This window comes from Chrysemys picta, chromosome 4 (genome assembly GCF_011386835.1).
Source record: "Chrysemys picta bellii isolate R12L10 chromosome 4, ASM1138683v2, whole genome shotgun sequence".
In the NCBI taxonomy this organism is placed as follows: Eukaryota; Metazoa; Chordata; order Testudines; family Emydidae; genus Chrysemys; species Chrysemys picta.
The window spans coordinates 10,731,291-10,750,281 of NC_088794.1; the positions used below are offsets into that span (position 1 = coordinate 10,731,291).

The 18,991-nt window shown below is 63.9% G+C and overlaps 1 protein-coding gene across 2 annotated transcripts; it reads left to right on the forward strand.

Moving 5' to 3' along the window:
* Nucleotides 1-637: 637 nt before the first annotated feature.
* Nucleotides 638-17,024, forward strand: TCIRG1 (T cell immune regulator 1, ATPase H+ transporting V0 subunit a3). 2 transcript variants are annotated; one of them, XM_008171689.4, is made up of 20 exons: nt 638-890; nt 4,452-4,572; nt 5,104-5,182; nt 6,402-6,631; nt 8,357-8,451; nt 8,721-8,847; nt 9,043-9,125; nt 9,558-9,651; nt 9,912-10,124; nt 10,832-10,982; nt 11,333-11,472; nt 11,565-11,722; nt 12,231-12,321; nt 12,454-12,572; nt 13,294-13,507; nt 14,236-14,352; nt 14,533-14,652; nt 15,868-15,985; nt 16,331-16,502; nt 16,673-17,024. In XM_008171689.4, exons 2-20 carry the CDS (start codon nt 4,456-4,458, stop codon nt 16,752-16,754), a joined length of 2,520 nt encoding a protein of 839 aa, XP_008169911.1. In that variant the 5' UTR covers nt 638-890; nt 4,452-4,455; the 3' UTR covers nt 16,755-17,024. The 2 variants fall into 2 exon arrangements, with proteins under 2 accessions (XP_008169911.1, XP_023964087.3); XM_024108319.3 differs by lacking the exon at nt 638-890 and adding an exon at nt 3,777-4,029.
* Nucleotides 17,025-18,991: the final 1,967 nt, after the last annotated feature.

Consider the following 18,991-nt stretch of genomic DNA (forward strand, 5'->3'; position numbering starts at 1 on the left):
TCAGCAGTGATTGAGAGGGGAGATAGAGCCCCCCGATCCTGCTCCACAACATGGGGGTGCAGGGTGTATGTTTTGGCCTGGAAGGCTGGTATCAGGTGCAAAGGGATCAGTGCTGGGAGTGGGGATTCAGCTGTGGGGCCAGGGGTTTCTGGGTGGGATGATTCGGCGGCAGGGGAGGGGGAGTTGCACGGTGGTTCTGATGGGACATGGGAGTGGTCCAGGTTCAGAGGTGTGGGAGGGTTCGATGTGGAGGGATCCAACTGTGGGACAGGCAGGTTCAGCCCGGCAGGATCCAAGTGCGGGGTGAGAAGGTTCTGTGTGGGACAATCTGGGTGCCGGCAGATCAGTGGGGGATCTGGTTGCAGGCAGAATGGGACGGATGAGTGTGTGTGTGGATGGATGGGGGGGGAGGTCCAGGTGCAGGGGGGTTGAGGGTCGGGGGGGGGTCCGGATGGCGGGGGGGTGGGGCTAGGCGCGGAGGCTGGTCTGGATGGATGGGAGGCGGTCCGGGGGGCAGGGTCGGAGGGGGGGGGGTCCGGATGGCGGGGGGGTGGGGCTAGGCGCGGAGGCTGGTCTGGATGGATGGGGGGAGGTCCAGGTGCAGGGGGGGTGAGGTTCTGCGGGGTGGAGCTAGGCGGGGGGGGTCCGGATGGAGGAGGTCCAGGTGCGGGGGGGGGCAGCTCCCCGCACAGTGCCCCCTCCCCCGCGGCTGGGGGCGCGATGGGGCAGGAAGCGAGGGAGGGGTGTGGAGCTCGCTGCAGCTGGCAGTGGGGGAGTTCCCGGGGGTGGGTCTGACCCGGCCCGGGAGCAGCCCGCCCAGGGGAAGAGGAAGTCCCGGACTCCCGTCTCCCCACAACCCAGCCGGGACCAGCAGCTGGAGCCCAGCGCAGGTAGGAGCCGCGGCCGGGGCGCCCCCAGCCCTGCCCCTCTGCCGGCGGCGGCGGGACCCGGGCGGGTTCGGGGCCGGGTCCCACCCCCCGGGCGGAGGGTGTGATGAGCAGCCTGGCAGGGCCTGGCTCCACGTGCTGCTGCCGCCACTTCCGGCTCGTCCGGGCTCGGGGGGTCGCTGGTCCCTCCTCTGAGCCCCCCTGGAGCGGAGTGACCCACTGCCCCCCCTTCCCGAAGCTGTGGGGCTGGGGCACATCTGGGCTCCTGCACATCCCAGGCAGGGGGTCCCCCCCCCGTGCCCGTGGGGCGGGCTGGGCATTGGGGTAACGGAGCTTGGCTCAGGGGGGGAGATCGCCCTCCCCCCATCTCTAAAACTGAGGGGCTGGGAGTCAGGCCCCCTCCCAGGGCCTCCACCTGAGCTGCCCTGCGTCAGAGACTCTGGAACAATTTGTATAGTGGGGGGGCTGAGAGCCACTGAACCACACTGTAACCCACTGTAATCAGAGCTGTGATGCCCCCTCTCCTCCTGGGGCGGCTGGGGCCCCTTGAGCTTGGGGGCACTGGGAACAACACAACGAGAACCCAAGTCAAGTCTTTGCGGTGGGTCGCGTGTCCCGCTCTGGACTTGAGCGCGGCACAGGGCGGCAGCACCATGGGGCCTGCCTCCGCCCCGTCCCTGTCGCGTCCGCGCACCCCACGGGGGTTAGTACGTTCATCTGTGTGTGCCTGCCCCACTGCGGCAGGGCAGGGCTGTGACCCCGGTGATAGAGGGGCGCTGAGGCTCAGTGACTATGGGCTTGTCTACATGGGGATGCTGATGGCTGGCGCTATTGCAGAATAGTGGCCCCCACCCCCAGGGCGCTCTGTTCTGGAGCAAACGTCACTCGATTCTGGGTCATTGTTGCGTTTCCAAAGCAGAGCGACTGCGGGGAGCCATTCCCCAATAGCTATTGCTGTCAGTTTCCTGTGTCAGAGCAGGGACTGGAACCCATGGCCCGGGTGAGCACGCTACCCACTGGGGCGGCCTTCCACCCCTGCTCCCTTGCTAGGTGGGTCTGTCCGTGCTCCATACTGCCCGGTTACGGTGAGTGCAGTGCTACGCAGGGTATGGTTGGGGTGCTGCCTCCCTGTGCAGTCAATAGGCAGGGCATGTTCCAGACAGGGGCTGGCCTGCGGGTGCGGTTGAAATGGGGCGATACAAGGCTTGTGCCCAGGATAGCTGGCTCCCGTGTGCTCTGACCATGCCACGGGAGTCGCAGGGAACGTCTCCGCTGTCACGGATCGACAGCATCGGTGCTACGCCCCCAGTTTTGGAACAGTCTCTAGGAGGAACCCTTCAGTTTGTCCAACCCCCAAGGGGTCTCAATCTTACTGCCTGGGGTAGGCCTCACTGCCTCCTTCCGGCGAACCTCTGGGGCTCCAGCACTCATGTTTCACACCATGAGCTTTGCCTGGTGAGTCCAGGCTGGACTCCTGGGAGAGACTAGGCCACTCTTCAGGGACTAATGCACCTCTGCCAGTGTTTGCAGTGACACACGCAGGGTTGGCAAACCAGGCAGGTTTATTAGTCACCTGTTACGCAGCATGGGGTGGCCGTAGGTCAGCAGAAAAAAATGAAGGTTAAAGCATCAACCGTTCTGGTCAGCCAGAGCCCAGCCACGCTGGAACGAAGCCTGGACACATGCACAGCTAGGTCGATGCAAGGCGGCCTACTTCAACCTAACCTTGTAGCATAGACCAGGTCTCTTAGCCTGTCCTGAGAGCAAACAGTCCTTCCCCCGCCCCCGGGTAACAATATGAAATATGGGGGAAACTGAAGCACGCATGGGCTTCATTCAAAATATTACAGAGAATTCCCACTTTGTCACCTACCCTGCAGATGGAGGGGAGATTCCTCGCTCGGGTAGAGGTTCCTGCACTGGTGTGTACAGCTGCTCATGAATTACATCTCCAGCGGCAGTGTAGACAGGCCCCCAGAGAGCTCCATTTATGGGCCGCTCTAATTGTATCCTTGGGGCTAGTGCCAGGTTCTGTGGGTCCCCGAATCCAGCTGTGCCTGGTTCCAGAAGGGATGGACGTTGGCTTGGACATGCTAACATCTCCCATGTACAGTGTTACCCCTGGGCTAGCAGTGCATGCTGGGAGCGTGGGCTGCTCCATGGGGTACTGGTCCTCTTGTCAGCCTTGGGCCAGTGTCATTGGGAGGTGATGGAAGGAGCCAGCTTGGAGGGAACAGTCGGTGGCGCTGCCTACCTGTCTGTGAGGCTGGGGGAGCTGGCTGCCGCTGGGCTGGCTGCCCCATGGAGGCAGAAGGAGAGAGGAGAGGGCCTCCCTGCGTGGGAGTGGCGCGGGCTAGCCCAGGGGCCGAGTCCCGCATGGGGGACCTGGCAGGGAGAGCCAGCCTGAACGCCTCCGGCTGGGCCCCCAAGACTGGTGGCAGCTTCAGAAACACGGGCCTTTCTGCCCCAGCGCAGCCGTGTCCCCTGGGCTGGGGATCCCACTGGAGTCCTGTTTGCAGCAATCAGTAGCGGGTGATGCCTCAAGGTGGGCTGGGGGTGGTTCAGCGCCAGGATGGCTGCTTGACCCCGGTGTGGCCAGGACCCTGTGCAGGGACTGGGACTCCCTCCCCGAGGCCGCTTGTGTTTCCCTGCTTTCAGCTGGAGTGTTGGCATGGCCCTATTGCAGTGAGCTGGGTCCAGCCTGAGGTCTGGATCCCCTCCTCCCCCTGCCCTAAGAGCGCTGCAGGGCCCCGGCTGCCCTCCAGTTGCAAAGGGGCGTGGAGGGTGCTCCGGATCTCTTAGGGCTCCCATTGATCCTCCTCTCCCGAAATCGCTTGCCTGGCGGCAAGGGCATCATGTGCCCTTCCCCACCCCTTGTTGGGCCATGGGCGTCTGGCTAGGTCAGCCCCAAAGGTGAGCGGCACGGCCAGCCCTGACTCAGGCGCGGCTGAAGCTGAGCTGGTCTGGGGCGGAGGGGAATGGTGCTCCTGGAAACTATTTTGCAACCTCCGAGGTTAAAAAAGTCCAGGGTGACTCAGCCGAGCTGCTGCTGGGTGTCTCGTGGGCAGAGCTGCGGATCCTTGTTCCCTGCCTGGATCTCTTACGCCGCGTGGCCCCCCGCAGCTGCAAGGCCGTCCCTGAGGTGAGCGGCGGGCCGGTAGGGCTGCCGAGGTGTCGGCTGGATAGATGGCTGGAGCTCAGTGTGACTGTCTGGGTGCCGGGCCGGGTTGTCGGGGAGCTGGAGTCTGAGCCACAATTGCCTCCCCCCAGCTGGAGTGGGGGCTCCTGGCCGTGTCCACTCCTTCTCCAGAGCTGCTGGGAGTGCCGTGGCCGTGCCACCTGTCTCTGCCGGCTCCAGCTCCTGCCCCCGGCACAGACCGCTTCCTCTCCTCCCTGCCAGGCGAGGAGTCGGTCTCCACGCCTGGGCTGCCTGCTACAGCGTGGCTTCTGGTGCCCCTCGCACCAGTCCCCCACGGTCTTGATCTGAGGGGAGCGGGGGGGGGCTGGGTCTCTGTGCCCCTTGCCCTCGCCGCCAGGTGACTGACTCTCCCCTTCCCCCGGCAGCACCATGGGCTCCATGTTCCGCAGCGAGGAGGTCTGCCTGGCCCAGCTCTTCCTGCAGTCGGCCTCGGCCTACGCCTGCGTCAGCGAGCTGGGCGAGAGGGGGCTCGTGGAGTTCAGAGACGTATGTGCAGGGCAGGACGTGGTGCCCCCCTGTGGGGAGCAGAGGGGCGGGGTCACTGGCTGGGGTGGGGGGAAGTGGCCGTGGGGGGGTGCTTGGGACGTCTCATCTGCTATAGGGGAAGAGTAGGGGTCCCGGAGCAGGGGAGGAAGGGGGCATGGGGAAGCCAGGTGTCTGGTGCCAATGGGGGGCAGTGGGAGTTAGGGTTCATCACTGGGGCGCTGTTGGGGGGGGTAGGGGAAGTCGGGGTCCCTGACTGGGGAGCTGTCCGGGTGGCTGGTCCCAATAGGGGCAGGAATCGGGGTCCCTGACTGAGGGGTTGGGGCTGTTGGGGTGGCTGGTCCCTAGCGGGGTGGGCAGGAGGAGTCGGGGTCCCTGACTGGGTGGCTGGTCCCAATAGGGGCAGGAGTTGAGCTCCCTGAGCGATGGGCTGGGGCTGTTGGGGTGGCTGGTCCCACCCTAACTGCCCAGAGTCGGGGCCCCGCGCAGGGTGGGCTGCAGCTGGGCTCTGATGTGCTGTCTCGGCTCCCCCAGCTCAACCCCAATGTCAACGCCTTCCAGCGGCGCTTCGTGGGTGAGGTGCGGCGTTGCGAGGACATGGAGAAAACCTTCAGTGAGTGCCAAGCACCCTGGGGGAAGGGGCTCCTTCTGGGGGACAGGGAGACGTGGGGGAATGTCTAGGACATCGGGGACACCGTGGGGTGAAGGGAAGGGAGGGGAGGCTCTGGGGTGGTGGAGAGTCTGTTTGGGGAGGGAAGGGTGTCTCCTCTCTGGGCAGGTGGGAACCCTGCAGGGAGGAGGTCTCTCTGGGGTGCCAGGGGCTGCACGTGGGGATGGGAGCCTGGAGTGGTGGGATGGAGGGGGTCTGGGGTGGCAGAGGCCCAGTGGTGTGGGGTTAAGTTAGTAAGTCCAAAGCAGACTGTGAAGAGTTACAAAGGGATCTCACAAAACTGGGTGACTGGGCAACAAAATGGCAGCTGAAATTCACTGCTGATAAATGCAAAGTAATACACAGTGGAAAACATAATCCCAAGTATACATATACAATTATGGGATGTAAATTAGCTGTTGCCACACAAGAAAGAGATCTTGTTATCATGGTGGATAGTTCTCTGAAAACATCCACTCCATGTGCAGCAGCAGTCAGAAAAGCAAACAGAATGTTGGGAATCATTAAGAAAGGGATAGATAATAAGACAGAAAAGATTATATTTGCCTCTATATAAATCCATGGTACGCCCACATCTTGAATACTGCGTGCAGATGTGGTCGCCCCATCTCAAAAAAGATATATTGGAATTGGAAAAGGTACAGAAAAGGGCAACAAAAATGATTAGGGGTATGGAACAGCTTCCGTATGTGGAGAGATTAATAAAATTGGGACTTTTCATCTTGGAAAAGAGACAAGTAAGGGGGGATATGACAGAGGTCTATAACATCATGAATTGTGTGGAGAAAGTAAATAAGGAAGTGTTATTTACTACTTCACATCTCATAAGGGTCACCCAATGAAATTAACAGGCAGAAGGTTTAAAACAAACAAAAGGAAGTATTTCTTCACCCAACGCACAGTCAACCTGTGGAACTCGCTGCCGGGGGATATTGTGAAGGCCAAAAATGTAACTGGATTAAAAAAAGAACTAGATAAGTTCATGGAGGATAGGCCCATCAATGGCTATTAGCCCCAATGGTCAGGGATACAACCCCGTGCTCTGGGTGTCCCAAAGGCTGTGACTGCAGAAACTAGGGAGAGGGGGGTCTCCAGATGGGTACCTGATGGGGGCAGGCTATGCACGGGCAGTGTTGATAGGCGGTGTGTCCCTGCTGCGCAGCGTTTCTGCACCAGGAGCTGCGGAAGGCAGGGCTGGCACTGGGGCCCTGCCCTGAAAGCCCCCCGGCCCCTCTGCCCCGTGATGCCCTGCACATCCAGGAGCAGTCCGAGCAGTTGGCCCAGGAGCTGCGCGAAGTGAGCCGCAACCGGGAGTCGCTGGGTGGACGCTTGCGGGAGATGCAGGAGTACGCGCAAGTCCTGCGCGAGGGGCAGCGCTTCACCGGCCAGCTGGTGAGTCCTTGTGCGGGGCCAGAGCAGTGGCCTTGGGGTTGAGGAGGGGGCTGGAGGGAGCAGAGGAGGGGCAGAGCAGAGAGGCCTGGGGGGCAGGGAGGGGATCGTTGGAGTATGGGGTCCCGGGGTTGGGGGGCTGGGAGGGTGTGATGGAGTCCCTGGGGCGTAACCTGGACTGGGGAGGCAGCTGAGCCCTGTTCCACCAACCTGGGTTGCCTCTCACACGGTGATGCCGATATCATGCTACAAACCTTGCATAGACACTGCACTTACACAGCCATCCACAGACAGAGACATACCCAGCTGAGTTACATGAATAGGGTTTGGGGGGTGGGATAGCTCAGTGGTTTGAGCATTGTCCTGGTAAACCCAGGGTTGTGAGTTCAATCCTTGAGGGGACCACTTAGGGATCTGAGGCAAAAATCAGTACTTGGTCCTGCTAGTGAAGGCAGGGGGCTGGACTTGATGACCTTTCAAGGTCCCTGCCAGTTCTAGGAGATAGGATATCTCCATTAATTTATTTATTTAATTTATGAATGAATCTCCCAGCCACTCATGATCTCCCACCCCAATCCCCCCAGCTCCAGCCCTACATCCCAGGACCGTAATGTCTTACACTGGTCAAGGACCCTTTGGGCAGTGCAAGTTCATTAAGTAGTTCGTCACTCCCTCTATGCGGAGCGGACACACACTAGCCTTTGCAACCTGAGCTGAGATCTCCCAAGCAGAACACACTGTTTTAGGTAAAATATAAAACAGATTTATTAACTCCGGAAAGATCAATTTTAAGTGAATATAAGTAGCCGGCCCAGAGATCAAAGTTGGTTACTTGGGAAATAAAAATAAAATAAATTTGCAGTCTAAGTTCTACAAACTAAACAGGATTTGAATCAAGCAGTGTCTCACCCTGACTGATGGCACAATCAGGTTACAGATCCTCAATGCACAGGCTGGGACTCTTCCAGCCTGGGATCACCCTCCCCAGTTCAAAGTCTTTGTCCTCCAGACGTTTCCCCTCCCAACTCAGGTCAACACCTGGAAGAAAGAGGCCAAGTGATGATGCCAGTGTCTCTCTTACAGCTTCTTCCAGCTCGCTGGAAAGATCTTTGCTGTGACATGGGGATCAGGCAGTCCTCATTACATACATGCTCTTTCTGAGAAGTCTCTGGGATGGCTGTTGGGAGAGTGGATTCCCTTTAATGGGCCATCAGCACATCTGGCTGGTCCTTTGTTGCAACTGAAAGGTTGGCTGGGGGCATCTCCCAGCCTCACAACTATTTCAGGAACACATGTAGCAATGCTTCATAACTTCACATACAACGAGAGCACAGACAGTCAAATGGGATTAATGTTCAACAGATCAAGATTTTTAAAATAATACCTCACAAGACATACTATGTACAAAACTTATCATAATTATATGACAGTAGACAATATGGTAGTTCCAGGGTTCTACTTTGAGGTATAGAGGGGCAGAATGGAAGGGAATCTGGGAGGCAGAGAGGGGATGGGTGGGGGTGTCCTAGAGGTTGGGGGGCAGGGAGGGGTGGAGCGGGTCACCCCCAGGGCTGGGCACTGGTGTGTGTGGGCCAATGGTGGATTCCTGGGGGAGAACGGAGAGATTGCTAGGTAAGGAGGGGGGCACCGTGGCGCCAGTTGCCTGGGGAAGGAGGGAGCCCCGTTGGGCTGGGCAGCTCCTCTGACGGTCTCTCTCCCGTGTGGCAGGCATCACTGGGCTCCCCTGCCCGGCCCCGTGCCCTCTCGGACCAGGAGCCCCTGCTCAACCCGTCCATGGCACCGCGACTCGATGTCAAAGTCAAGTGAGTCGGTTCCAGAGCGGGTGGGATGAGTTCCAGATGGGGCAGCAGCCGTGAGGCAGGCCCCCCGCGGGACGCTGAGCAGCAGCTGTGGGGCAGGCCCCATCTGGGACAACGTGGGGATTAGGGGGAGAGCGGGGCTGTGCCTGGGACATGGCGGGTTCTGTGGTAGTGCCATGGATGCTGTGGTGCCCTTGGGCGCTGTGGGGCTGTTCTGCCCTGGGATGCCAGCGCCCCCCCCCCTTGGCTCTCTCTTCTCTCCCCTCCCCCAGCTTTGTGGCGGGCGTGATCCACCCTTGGCGGGTGACCTCCTTTGAGCGGCTGCTGTGGCGCGCCTGCCGCGGGTACCTCATCGCCAACTTTGTGGAGATGGCGGAGCCCATGGAGGACCCAGCCACGGTGAGTGCGGGGTGGGAAGGGGGGTTGGAGCAGGTCTGGGTGTCTGTGAGGGGGGCAGGCCTGGAGGGGACGTGGGTGGATCTGAGTGGGGTGGGGCTGGGGAGGTTTCTCTGGAGCCTGGGAGCATGGGTGGGGGTGATTTGTAGGCACCCCTGTGCTATGCTGAGGCTCATGGGTAATGTGCTCCCCCTGCAGGGTGAGAACATCACCTGGGTTATCTTCCTCATTTCCTACTGGGGGGAGCAGATCGGACAGAAAATCCGCAAAATCTCGGACTGGTGAGTGCTGCCCCCCACCCGTCCCGTCTCCTCGCCGTCTATCTGTCTGCCTGTCCGCCCCCCTAGCAATTCCTGCCCCAAGCTCCGGCGCTCCATACGCCTGCTGCTGTCGTGTGAGGGGTCCAGGTGCCACACCGAAGCCGCTCTTGTTCCTGTCTGGGGAGCTAGAAGTCCAGGGGGGTGTCTTGGGGGCAATTACCCCCGCCGCCTGGTGTGGCTGTTCCCTGGGGGGAATGGGAGCAGAGCGCCAGGGCCCCCTCCAGCCGGCTGGCCCGACTCCTCATGCCCATAGGAGGCGCAGGATTGATGGCAGTCGTTTGTGCCTCCTCCCCCCCCCACCCCGCCCCACAGGCTGTTCGGTTTCTCCCACACACAACTCAGCCCCCGTCTCCGCCAACATGCCCCCCGCTCACCTGTGCGTGTCTCTCCCAGCTTCCACTGCCACGTGTACCCCTACGCCGACTCGGAGGCCGACCGGCTGGAGGTGCTGAATGGGCTGCTCACCCAGATCAACGACCTCACCACGGTGAGATGGGGGGGCCCCGAGGACACTCCCCGGTCAACGACCTCACCGCAGTGAGATGGGGGAGCTGCGGCGGGGGGAGAGGGCGAGGACACTCCCCGCTCAACGACCTCCAGCGTTAGGGTCCCAGGCTGTAAGGGAGATGGGCAGCAGTTGAGGCCCCTACCAGGGTGGAGAGGAAATATTGGGCTGGGGGGTCCCAGCTGTGTTGGAATATTGGTGGGGTTGGTGTCTGCCCCTGTGAACCTCCCTCCCCCCGGCAGGTGCTGGGGGAGACGGAGCAGTACCTGTCCCAGGTGCTGCAGAAGGTGGTGCTGACGCTGCCGGCCTGGCGCGTGAAGGTGCAGAAGATGAAGGCCATCTACCTCATCCTCAACCAGTGCAGCTTCAATGTCATTGAGAAGTGCCTCATCGCCGAGGTGTGGTGCCCCGTGCGTGACCTGCCACAGGTGCAGGAGGCCTTGCGCCACGGATCGGTACGTGCCTCCGCCTGCCCCCCCCCCCACGCCACGGATTGGTACATGTCGTCCCCCCCCACGGATCGGTACATGCCTCCGCCTGCCCCCCCCATGCCACGGATTGGTACATGTCGTCCCCCCCACGGATCGGTACATGCCTCCGCCTGCCCCCCCCCCACGCCACGGATTGGTACATGTCGTCCCCCCCCCACGGATCGGTACATGTCTCTGCCCCCCCCATGCCACAGATTGGTATGTTCCCCCCCACCTCCCCACCGATTGGTACGTGCCTCCGCCCATCCCCATCTCCCCACATCATGGATTGGTACATGCCCCCCTCCCCCCCCACGGATTGGTACGTGCCTCTGCCCGCCCCACCACGCCACTTATTGGTACATGTCTCTCCCCCCCGCCCACGGATTGGTACGTGCCTCCACCTGTCCCCCCTCCCCCCCATGCCACGGATCGATACATGTCCCCCCGCACGGATCAGTACATGCCCCCCCCCCCCTCCTCCCCCCGTGCCAGTCCATGTTCTCCCCCCTCCACGGATCGGTAGGTGTTTCCCCTTCAGCGTAGGTGTGCCCCAGCCGCTCCCCACCCCCTCCTACAATGCCGCACTTCTCTCCGTGCCCTGCCCTGCCCTGCTCCCCAGGTGGCAGTGATGGGGGGTGGATTGGTGTTGCCTCGAGGCTCCCTGGTCCCAGGCCCGCCTTCCCTTGCAGCACAAGAGTGGCTCGGGGGTGGAGTCGTTCGTGCACCGGATCCCCAGTTCTGAGAGCCCTCCCACCCTCATCCGCACCAACAAGTTCACCACCGGCTTCCAGAGCATCGTCGACGCCTATGGGGTCGCCAGTTACCAGGAGGTGAACCCGGGTAAGGGACCTCCGGGGCCACCCCGCCCCACCACCCTCGGGTTGGATCAGAGCCAGCGCCCTCTACAGGGGAAAAGCCTCATGGCCCATTCCCCACCCTCTGAGCCATCCAGTCCCCCGCCCTGGGGCCAGATTGGAGTCAGCGCCCCCCAGAGGGAAAAGATCCCGTGTCTCATTCTCAGCCCCCCTGAGCCAGCCAGTCCCCGCCCTGGGGCCAGATCAGAGCTCGTGCCCCCCAAGAGGGGAAAGACCCTGTGTCTGGGCTGTGGCAGGGTGGTCTGGGTCTGTGTGGGAGTGAGGGGCCCATGTGGGATGAGAGGGCTTCTCTCTGACATCTCCCTGCCCCCACAGCGCCCTACACCATCATCACCTTCCCCTTCCTGTTTGCTGTCATGTTCGGGGACGTGGGCCATGGGCTGCTGATGTTCCTTTTTGCCCTCTGGATGGTGCTGGCAGAGAACAGCCCCCGCATGAGGGAAGCGCGCAACGAGGTGAGCGAGGGCGGGGGAACTGCTAGGGTGGGGGGATGGGGGAGGGCTGGGCTGTTATGGAGCTGTGCCTCCATCTGTCTGTCTGTCCCCAGATCTGGCAGACGTTCTTTGAGGGGCGCTACCTGATTCTGCTCATGGGGGCCTTCTCCGTCTACACCGGCTTCATCTACAATGAGTGCTTCAGCAAGGCCACCGCCATCTTCCCCTCCGCCTGGAGTGTGGCCACCATGGTCCACCACTACAACTGGAGGTGGGCACTGCCCCCTCGCGGGACCCCCGCTTGATACCCTGCTCCCCCTGCGGGACCCCCACCTGGTACCCTGGTCCCACCCGCAGGATCCTGGCTTGCTTCCCTGCTGGTACCTTGCTCCCCCTGCGGGACCCCCACCTGGTACCCCCGCTCCCCCCCGCGGGATCCCGGCCTGCTCCCCTGCCTGGTACCTTGCTCCCCCTGCAGAACCCCACCCACTACCACCCCATGGGCTCTCCATCTGGTACCCTGCCCCCATCTGCTATCCCCCACGGGGTCCCTCTTCTCACACACCAGCCTGCTCCCCTGCCCCTATACCTGTTACCCACCTGTGGGATCCCCCTCCCTTCTGTCCCATTCCTGGCTCCCCACCTTCACGTGCCCCCTCCCTGCCACCTGCGCTGCGTGCTCCCCTGTGTCAGCACTGCCTCCCCACGTACTGCCCCGTGTGTGCCCCCCACTCTGCCCCGCCCCTCCCCCCAGCACTGACACCCCCCTGTCCCCACAGCTCCGACTACTTAGCCAGCCACGCCTTCCTCACCCTGGACCCCAACGTCACTGGAGTCTTCAAGGGGCCCTACCCCTTTGGGATCGACCCGGTGAGTAGGGAGGGATGGGGGGACGTGCTGGCCAACTGCATCTCCCCCCCCCACACACACCTCCGCTCTGCTCCCCCCACTGGGAGCTGCGTGCCCACCCTGGCTCAGACGCCTCCTCTCACCTGGCTGCAGGTCTGGAGCCTGGCCAACAACCACCTGAACTTCCTGAACTCCTTCAAGATGAAGATGTCGGTGATTCTGGGCATCATCCACATGAGCTTCGGGGTGCTGCTCGGCGTCTTCAACCACCTGTGAGTCACCGCTGCCTGGGGGGCTGCCGATGCCCCCCCGCGCTGCCCACCTGTGCCCCCTCGCTTCAGCCCGTCAGGAGGAGCGGGCTACAGAGCCTGGCGCATCCCCCACTCTGGCCCCACCCTTTCCTTGTGCCCGGGGATCTGCATCTGTGGGAAATCCTGGCCCTGGTGCGGGGAGGATATTGGCCAAGGATTGGCACCTGAGCCTGCCGACAGCCCCTCAGTGGGACGGAGACCCCTCGCCCTCAAGCCTTCCCTGCCCTGGGGCATGGCCCCAGCCCCTCGGGCAGTCAGTGGCTCTGCTCTGAGCTCTGAGCTGACCTGGCACCAGTGCCATGTGTCTCTCTGTGCAGGAGCAGCTCCCTGGGGCTGGCATCGGGGCCGGTGCCCAGTGCAGATGGGGCTTGTTCCAGCCCCTTGGGGCTTTGTGAGGTGTGAGCTGGCCGTGCTGCCAGGCTGGGGAGGAAGCCTGCTAGGGCTGCTCTGGGGCTCCTGTTGCCAGGAAGGGATGTGCCCCCAACTCTGCTGCGCTCCCTGACTCCCCTGCCCAGTCCCCCAGGGCACACCCTGAACCCCTGGCAGGATTGCTGCTCTCAGTTCCAGCCAGGGCAGCAGCGCAGGGCCCCAGGCCACCTTGCAAGGGTCGCTGCTCCCTCCATGGGGGCGGGCAGCCCGGCTATGCAGGGCCCGGGCCGACTCCCCTCTCGCTGGCACACAGGCACTTCAGGCAGCGGTACCAGGTGGCACTGGTCTTCCTACCCGAGGCGATCTTCCTGCTGGCGCTCTTCGGCTACCTCGTCTTCATGATCTTCTACAAGTGGCTCACGTTCAGTGCTGTCAACTCCCTGCTGGCACCCAGCATCCTCATCCACTTCATCGACATGTTCCTGTTCACCGAGAACCCCGACAACTACCCGCTGTATCCGGGACAGGTAACTCCGACAACATTTGCTGTGCCCGGGATTGGTAACCCGCACAGGTAACCCCGACAACCCCTCTACTGGAACGGGTCACCCCGACAACCGCCTGCTGTGCCAGCCAAGTGACTCTGGACAAAGCACGAGAGCTACAGAGCTTTGCACAGAAACCGTCCTGCCGGAGGTCCCGGGTCCGATCTCCCCCAGACGGGCCCTGGGGCTGGGCAACCCCTCCACAGCCAGGGCCCCCTGCCCATGCTGGTGTCGGCCCGCAGCACAGAGCAGCAGCCTCTGTAAAAGTCCCTCTGTTTGACCCACGTGATTCGAGGGGGGAGTGCAGCTCGGTGCGGAGAGTGGGATGTGCTTGGGGCCGGGCGGAGCCGAGGGCCTGGATTGCTCTGTGCCAGCTTCTCTGCCAGAGGCATCACACTGGGTGCCGAGAATGGCTGCGCTAGTCCCCTAGGGGAGCCCCTGGAACAACATGGGGTTCACTGCCTGATGCGGCCAAATCCCCTGCCTGTCGCAGGGCCTATCCACCCCCCTCTGCCAGCGCAGCTCACACCAACAGGCCCCTCCGGCCTGGTATCCCCCATCCCCCGCACTAGCCTGCTAATCTCCCGCTTTGCACCATGCCCATGCTGGATCGGACCGATGGCCCCTCTAACCTGGTACCCCCCCCCCATGTTGGCTCAGCCCGTGTCGGGGGTGGGGATGCTGCTCTCACGACCCTCTTCCCACTGCAGGTGACGGTGCAGAACGTCCTGGTCGTCCTGGCTCTGGCCTCTGTGCCTGTCCTGCTCCTGGGCACGCCCGTGTACCTGTGGTGCCAGCACCGCCGCAGGGGGCACCCTCGTCTCGGGGTAAGGGGCTGGGCGGGGCCCTGGAGGCCCCTGGAGGGTTGGGGTGGCAGCAGGGTTGTGGGGCTCTGTGGGACTTCTCCTAAGGGAGCTGCAGGTGCCGTGGGGAGGGACGGGGGCTGTGATCTGTGGGGTGTGTCCCCCACCCCTCATGTCTGATGTGTGGCTCTGGGCTCTACACAGCTGGGCCCACCTGGGGACGCCGGGGAGCGCCAGCCGCTGCTGAGCTCGCAGGAGCCGGGGAACTCGGTGAACGTGATGGAGGCCGACGTGGAGCGTGGTGGGCGTGGCCCTGAGCCTGAGGTGAGATCCCTGTGGCACTGTGGTGGCTGGGGAGAGGGACGGGTTTAGCGCCACTGGGTGCCGGGACAGTGTCCTGCCAGTCCCACTCAGCATGGGGGAGCCCCACAGCGGCTCTGGCCCCGGCCACGTTCCAATCTGTGGGCCGGAAATGTCCCTGCACTGAGTGGGGGCGGGGCCATTTAGAGGGGTGGGGCTTGACAAGCTGCTGCCCATCCCCCCAGCATGGCACAGAGTGGCCCCGGAGTGGAAGGACGGGGCCCTGCGGTGGGCAGGAGACCCTGAAGCTATGAGCGGCAGGAACGGGATTAGCCCCCCTGCCCATCCCAGTCTTCTCTCGCTCAGCAGTGCCCTCACCAGCGCTCCGGGTGGGCACAGGGGGCGGGAATGGGCGCTGCTGGGTGGCTGGGCTCCCATGTAGCCTGTGATCTGTGGGCTGTCCCACTCCAGCACTGCGAGATCCGGCCCCAGCCGACAGCCAGCTGGGTGAGCTACAGATGGTCTGTGTCTGCCCAGGCCCACGGCCAGGGGCAGAGAGAGCTTATGGATGGGCTTGGGGTCAGCTCAGTGTGCCAAAGCTGGAGGAGAGTGGCTGGGCATGGCACCCCGCTCCCCCCGCCCGGTGCTGCCCTACGCCCTGCGGCCGGGCGTGGCGCCCCGCTCCCCCTGCCCCGTGCTGCCCTACGCCCCGCGGCCAGGCATGGCCTCCCGCTCCCCCCGCCCGGTGCTGCCCTACGCCCCGCGGCCGGGCGTGGCGCCCCGCTCCCCCCGCCCGGTGCTGCCCTACGCCCTGCGGCCGGGGGAGGCGCCCCGCTCCCCTCGCCCGGTGCTGCCCTACGCCCCGCGGCCGGGCATGGCGCCCCGCTCCCCCTGCCCGGTGCTGCCCTATGCCCCGCGGCTGGGCGAGGCGCCCCACTCCCCCCGCCCGGTGCTGCCCTACGCCCTGCGGCCGGGCGAGGCGCCCCGCTCCCCCCGCCTGGTGCTGCCCTACGCCCCGCGGCCGGGCATGGCGCCCCGCTCCCCCTGCCCGGTGCTGCCCTATGCCCCGCGGCCGGCTGAGGCGCCCCGCTCCCCCTGCCCGGTGCTGCCCTACGCCCCGCGGCCGGGCGAGGCGCCCCGCTCCCCCTGCCCGGTGCTGCCCTATGCCCCGCGGCCGGGCATGGTGCCATAGTGGGTGCTGCCATTCACCCCGTCCCACTGCCTTGGTGTCTCCCGCAGTTTGAATTCTCTGAAGTCTTCATGCACCAGGCCATCCACACCATCGAGTACTGCTTGGGCTGCATCTCCAACACGGCCTCCTACCTGCGCCTGTGGGCGCTCAGCCTGGCCCACGCACGTGAGTCGGGAGTGGGTGTGTGTGTGTGTGTCTCACAGCCTCCTACCTGCGCTGAGCCTGGTCCACACATGCTTTGTGGCCCCTCATGCAGACCCCTGGAGAGAAGGGGAGGAGGTTATGGGTGGATGTGGGAGGGAGGCCTGCCTGTGAGGGGCAGGGCGGGGTGGGTGCGGGAAGGGAGGCGTGGGGGTGGGAGGGAGGCCTGTGAGGGGTGGGTGCAGGGGAGGGAGGTGTGGGGGCAGGGAGGGAGCCTATGGGGGCAGGGCGGAGTGGGTGGCGAGGCGGGGTGGGAGGTGTGGGGGCAGGGGGGCATGCCGAGCTCTGACCCCCCCATTCCCGCTGCAGAGCTGTCGGAGGTGCTGTGGACCATGGTGATGCGGAACGGCTTCCTGCTGCACATCTACGCGGGTGGGGTGCTGCTGGTGCCCGTCTTTGCCTTCTTTGCCGTGCTGACGGTGGCCATCCTGCTGGTGATGGAGGGGCTGTCGGCTTTCCTGCACGCCCTGCGCCTGCACTGGTGAGCCCCCCCGCCCCGTACTCGCAGCAGGGGGAGGGGGGAGCTGCTTTGGACTCTGGGGTGCGGGGGATGGGCGGGTCTGGGGTGGGGCAGCCCCTGGGATGGGGGAGGCCCTGGGTGAGTTTTGGAGGGTGATGTCTGCGCTGACCCCCCTCCTGTGTTGTTTGCAGGGTGGAATTCCAGAACAAGTTCTACGTGGGCGCCGGGTACAAGCTGAGCCCCTTTGCCTTCCCCCCCGACAGCTGGGAGTAGGGCCAGCTCGGCACCAGGTGCCCCCCGCCACCCTCACCTCAAGGGGATGGCGCCCCCTCCTGCCCTGTCCTGGGGCAGGGGGCTCCCTTTGGGTTTGCACCTTCTACCCTGGCTGCTGCCCCCCGCCCCTCTAAGCCTGGCGCTGTTTCCCTGCCCCTCCCCTCCCCTTTGGTCTGGTGCTGTCATCCACTGCCTGCCGGAGCCTGGTGCTCCCTCCTGGGCACAGATTACGTCTGTCCTGTCTTTTGTACGATTAAAGAGTGAAACTGTCCCGTCCCTGTCGGTGTGTAACAGGAACCCGCTGGGCCTCTGGTGGCGCTCACGGGGCCTGGCCAGCTGAGCTCCCGGTTCAGGAGCGTGAACCTGCCGTGCCCTCTGCCTGGGCAGCTCTCCCCGCAGGTCTCACTCGAGGGGCACCTTGCATAGCCCCCGCCGGAGTGGCGCTGCAGTTACCTTACACTGGCACCAGCTGGCGCTGTCTCCCCTTGCTAAACTGGGCCAGCACCCCTGGGTGTGGATCATGTGCCAGGCCAGCTGGGGCCAAGGCTCCGTGGGTTGCACCCTGGTCAGCACTGGCTGGGAGGGAGGGGGGTGCTGAAGGCAGCTCCTGCCTGGGCGGGAGGGGGGGCAGGATCTGACCAGCCATGTGCTCTGGGCCCTGCCCTGCCCTGCCCTGTGTCCTGGGCATGAGTTGTGGCTCCTGTTCCCAGGGGCAGTGCTCAGGGCTCCCCCCACACCAAAGGCTCGTGCAGGGAAGTTTAAAGGCCACAAGCTGGGGAGACTTGTGGGGCAGCTTGTGGCCCAAAGGGAGAGCCTCGTGGCCTGGGGGGCCGGCCCTGCAGCAGCGGAGAGGGAGGGAGCCATGCAGCCCTGCCCCCAGCAGCTGGCTACGATAGGGGGAGCCCAGCCTGGCCAGGGATACTGTGAGCCGGGCAGCCAGGGGGGCTTCTAGTGAGACTCAGGTTGGAGCCTGCCTCTGTCACGCTGCGGCTGGGGCTCGCCCTGGGGCAGGCGTCTGAGTACTTGGGAGGGGGGGTGAGCCAGAGTGGGTCCTATGCGCCCCCAAGCAGCTGGGGGACAACCCTGCTACCCATCACTGCTGCCCATAGTTGAGGGCAGGGGGGCTGGTGCCGTAGATATTGAATGGGTGGAGGCTGGCGGGCAGCGGGTAAGGTGCCACCCGTGGCTTGGCCCCGACATATACGCTGTGGTAGGAGAGGGGCTTGTACAGGGGGGCCCCCAGCTCTGTGGGGAGAGGGCGCCGCGGAGCCGAGCTGTCCTGGAAACTGCGGGCGCCCGCGAGTGGCACGAGTGGGGGGTGCTGGAGCTGGGCGGCCTCTCGCAGGAGGGTGGCGGGGAGCTGCCCCCGCACACGGCGCCGGCCTGGCAGCCCTGGGGAGAGAGCAGAGAACAAGGTTGGGTCACAGCCACAGCAGGGTTGCTGTGCCAAGGTCCCCAAGCCCTGCCCCTGCTAGTGCGAGAGCCCCACCTTCTCCTGTGGCTCCGCCCCTGCCAGTGTGAGAGCCACACCCCCTGCCTTAGCTCCACCCCCTGCCGCCTACCTCAGCCAGTTCTGGAGGCTGAGACCAAAAGCCCCAGCACCCGTCTGTGGCTCCCTGAGCCCTGCCCTGCTCACAGGGCCTGCCCATCTGCACGTGAAGAGACCCCAGGGCGGGGCTCCTCCAGCACCCACATCCCCTATGCCCCCCCATGTCCCCAGCCCAGCAGCTCCAGCCCTGGGGTGTGCCCCGCCAGCTGTATGCAACAACCCTGCCCCTGCATGCTCTCCAGCTGGGCTGGGGGGGGGCACCCTGGTGTCAGAGCGAATAGCCCTGGGGGTGGGGGTTACCTTTCTCCTGCTTGTCCTTCACCTGGAAGGAGGGGCCCGTCCCTCGAGTGCGGGCCAAGGTGCCCAGCAGGGGTCCTGATGCCCCAGGCCTGCACATGAGAAGGGGGAAGGTGAGAAATGGGGAGGGGGCCCAGCTGGGGTGAGACATTTGGGGGGGGGGCAGGAGGATGGCCAGAGGTGCCCCTCCCCCACCAGAGCACAGCTCCCCTAGAAGACCCTCGCTGCAGACTATTTAATGAGCTAATTTGCACATGTGCAAACCATCCTGCACTGATTCCGGGGGTGGCTGGTGGGGGCTGGGCGGGAGTGGGCACTGGGGTACATAGCTGGGGGGGGAACTGCTGGGGAGGTGATAGTGGCCCCTCCGCCTGGTGCCATCACTTGCCCC